The following is a 2,472-nucleotide window of genomic DNA, read 5'->3' on the forward strand; positions in this document are numbered from 1 at the left end:
AAATAATCATATATGAATAAAAGATAACATGAGTAGAAAGGTGTAACACTAGCTACTTTTACGCATTCACTTTGCCATGAAAGCATTAACTATATCATCTTTGTTTACTTCCAAAACTAGAGCTCCCCCATTGAAAGTCACTAAGCAATGGCTCAATAGATTATCACCCATACGATTTCTCAACTTATTCTTCACTAGTATCATTTCTTGGAACTATATCAAGGCTCTCGATGCCCACCAATTAGATTATTCCTTTAAAAACAGAACATTTTTTAAATCCCAAACAGTTTTTGTAAAATGCGAACATTTTCCGAATTTAGGAATTACTTTGGAAAATACGAATATTTTTGAAGCTTTGAATATATTTTTTTAAAAGCATGACCATTTTTTGATATTTCAGAACATTTTCAAAAAAATTAACAGTTTTTTGAAAAAATAAAAGTAAACATGAAAAAGAAAAAGAAATGAAAAGAGAAAAAAAGGGGAAATGGGAAAAGATAAGAAAAAATAAAAAGAAAGGAGAAAAAGAAAGATAAAAATGAGAGAAATAAAAAGAAAAAGTGAAAATATATAAACACGAAAAGAATAAGAAAGACCGGTAAAAGGAAAAAACGGCTGTGCTTGTATCTACGCAAATGGGACGGTCCATCGCATTGCTCGGCTGCTTGCTTGTGCGAAGCACCGGCAGTTTGACGCAGCGCACGTCAAATCGACCTCTAAAAATCAAATCGCATACCCACCATCTCATGGGCACGCGGTGCGCCTACCCACTGTTTTCAGTTTTTGTTTTTAGATTATTTATCGAAATATTCATGTTGCAGTCTTTATGAAATACTCTCGTCGTTTTTAAATATTTGTCTTTGTAGAGATTTCGACAAGTGACTATATACAGAGCAGAAGGAGTGAATCTACACCCGAAAATATGTCTATATAGATCTGTATGTGATGGTCCATTTGAAATCTCTAAAAAACAAATATTTAAAAACGGAGGAGGTATATTGCAACCGATTCTCATAGTAACCCCGTGGCGCATCATCATTTAGTAAAGAAAACATAGGAATACGGTTTTATCCACAAGCCAAAGCCAAGAGAACTAGTAGTATAGTACCCCTCTGGGCTCTGGCTACGTATAATCTTACAGAGATACTATTAGTACATTATTGCAGGATAAAGCCTCCCATGTAACTCATCAGTCTAGCGAGCGACCACTTAGAGACGAATCAGACATCTCCTTCACCGGAAGGAATCTTGGCATAAGCGTCACAAGGCACCACCTCCTTGCTCTCCATGGCTTCGTAGTAGAACACCGTGGCCGCCGCCAGATAGACCAGCTGCAGCGCACCGAACGTAAAAGCATACCCAGCGAGCACGCACAGGCCCGCCGCCATGCTCCTCCTCGAGTACACAAGAGCAGCCCGGTACACCGGAGCCACGACGGTGGGCAGGAGATACGTCAGGAGCACCAGCAGGAGGCCCTCCTTCCTCCTCACCCGCGTCATGAGCCGCCACGCCTGCCTGAGCGCGTGCACGCCGCGGCGCTCCCCGTCGACCACCGACGCGGCAACGCTCACCAGCGCGAGGACGGCGAAGCATAGCTCGGCGAGGAGCGTGAGGAGGAAGACGAGGCCCTGGACGGAGAGGACCCGCGACTGCCCACCGCGCATCATCACGGCAGTACCAGCACGCATGGCGACCAGTACGGCCGTCCACGCCAGGTCGAGCGCGGTGACCACGGCGAAGGTGATAGCAGGGCCCTTCAGGGTGTTCCCCTTGCAGATCACCTTGCGGACGAGCTCGGCCAGCGAGTAGCGGTCGCCGGAGTAGGTCGTGGAGGCCGCGAAGAAGGCGAGAGCCTTCTTGACGAAGCCAAGCGCCAGCATGAGGATCACTTGGGCGATGGAGATTAGCATGATCTTTATGGCGCCCTCTTCGAGCTTGGCACCCTCTGCGCAGGAGAAGCCGGTGTTCCTCATCTCGATGAGATAGATGGACCTGACCATGTCGTCGGCGAGAGGCTGGATGAACACGACATGGACTGAGCGGGCAAGGAAGGTGGCGACGGCCAACACAAGGAACACCGGCGTGAAGAGCTTAGGGTTTCGCGTGGGGAGGATCAGAGCTTCCTTTAGGAAACTAAAGCACCACGAGCTTGGGGTTTTGGCAGCCATGGCCAGTTGTTGAAGCTTCTTCAAGGTCTGGGAAGAGAGGATTATTGTGGATCGATTGGCTAGTGCTGTGGAGGGCTTATATAGTTGATTGAGGGCTAACCCCTGATGTGTGCTCGGCAGTTAGTGGAGAAATTAGAAACCTAGGGCACGTTGTTGTATTGTACCCAATGGAAGACTTGGAAAAATCAGTCCACGATATGCTATTGTAACATGAAGTGTCATCAAAGTAATTAAGGGTGTTGTAATGTGGGATTTTGATTAGTCCAACAACTCTAAAATTATGTTGAATATCTAAAAATTTGTC

At 46.0% G+C, this 2,472-nt stretch overlaps 1 protein-coding gene across 1 annotated transcript; it reads right to left on the bottom strand.

The window, feature by feature from the left end:
• Positions 1-920: 920 nt before the first annotated feature.
• On the bottom strand, positions 921-2,225 carry LOC119352346. The gene has a single exon (XM_037619015.1). The coding sequence runs from the start codon at positions 2,166-2,168 to the stop codon at positions 1,221-1,223; it is 948 nt and encodes a 315-aa protein (XP_037474912.1). The 5' UTR covers positions 2,169-2,225; the 3' UTR covers positions 921-1,220.
• Between the last annotated feature and the right edge of the window lie 247 nt (positions 2,226-2,472).

Source organism: Triticum dicoccoides, chromosome 2A, assembly GCF_002162155.2.
Source record: "Triticum dicoccoides isolate Atlit2015 ecotype Zavitan chromosome 2A, WEW_v2.0, whole genome shotgun sequence".
In the NCBI taxonomy this organism is placed as follows: Eukaryota; Viridiplantae; Streptophyta; class Magnoliopsida; order Poales; family Poaceae; genus Triticum; species Triticum dicoccoides.

What these genes read in the sequence shown, in the direction of transcription:
- LOC119352346 (XM_037619015.1), bottom strand. Translation starts at nt 2,168, where the DNA reads ATGGCTGCCAAAACCCCAAGCTCGTGGTGCTTTAGTTTCCTAAAGGAA.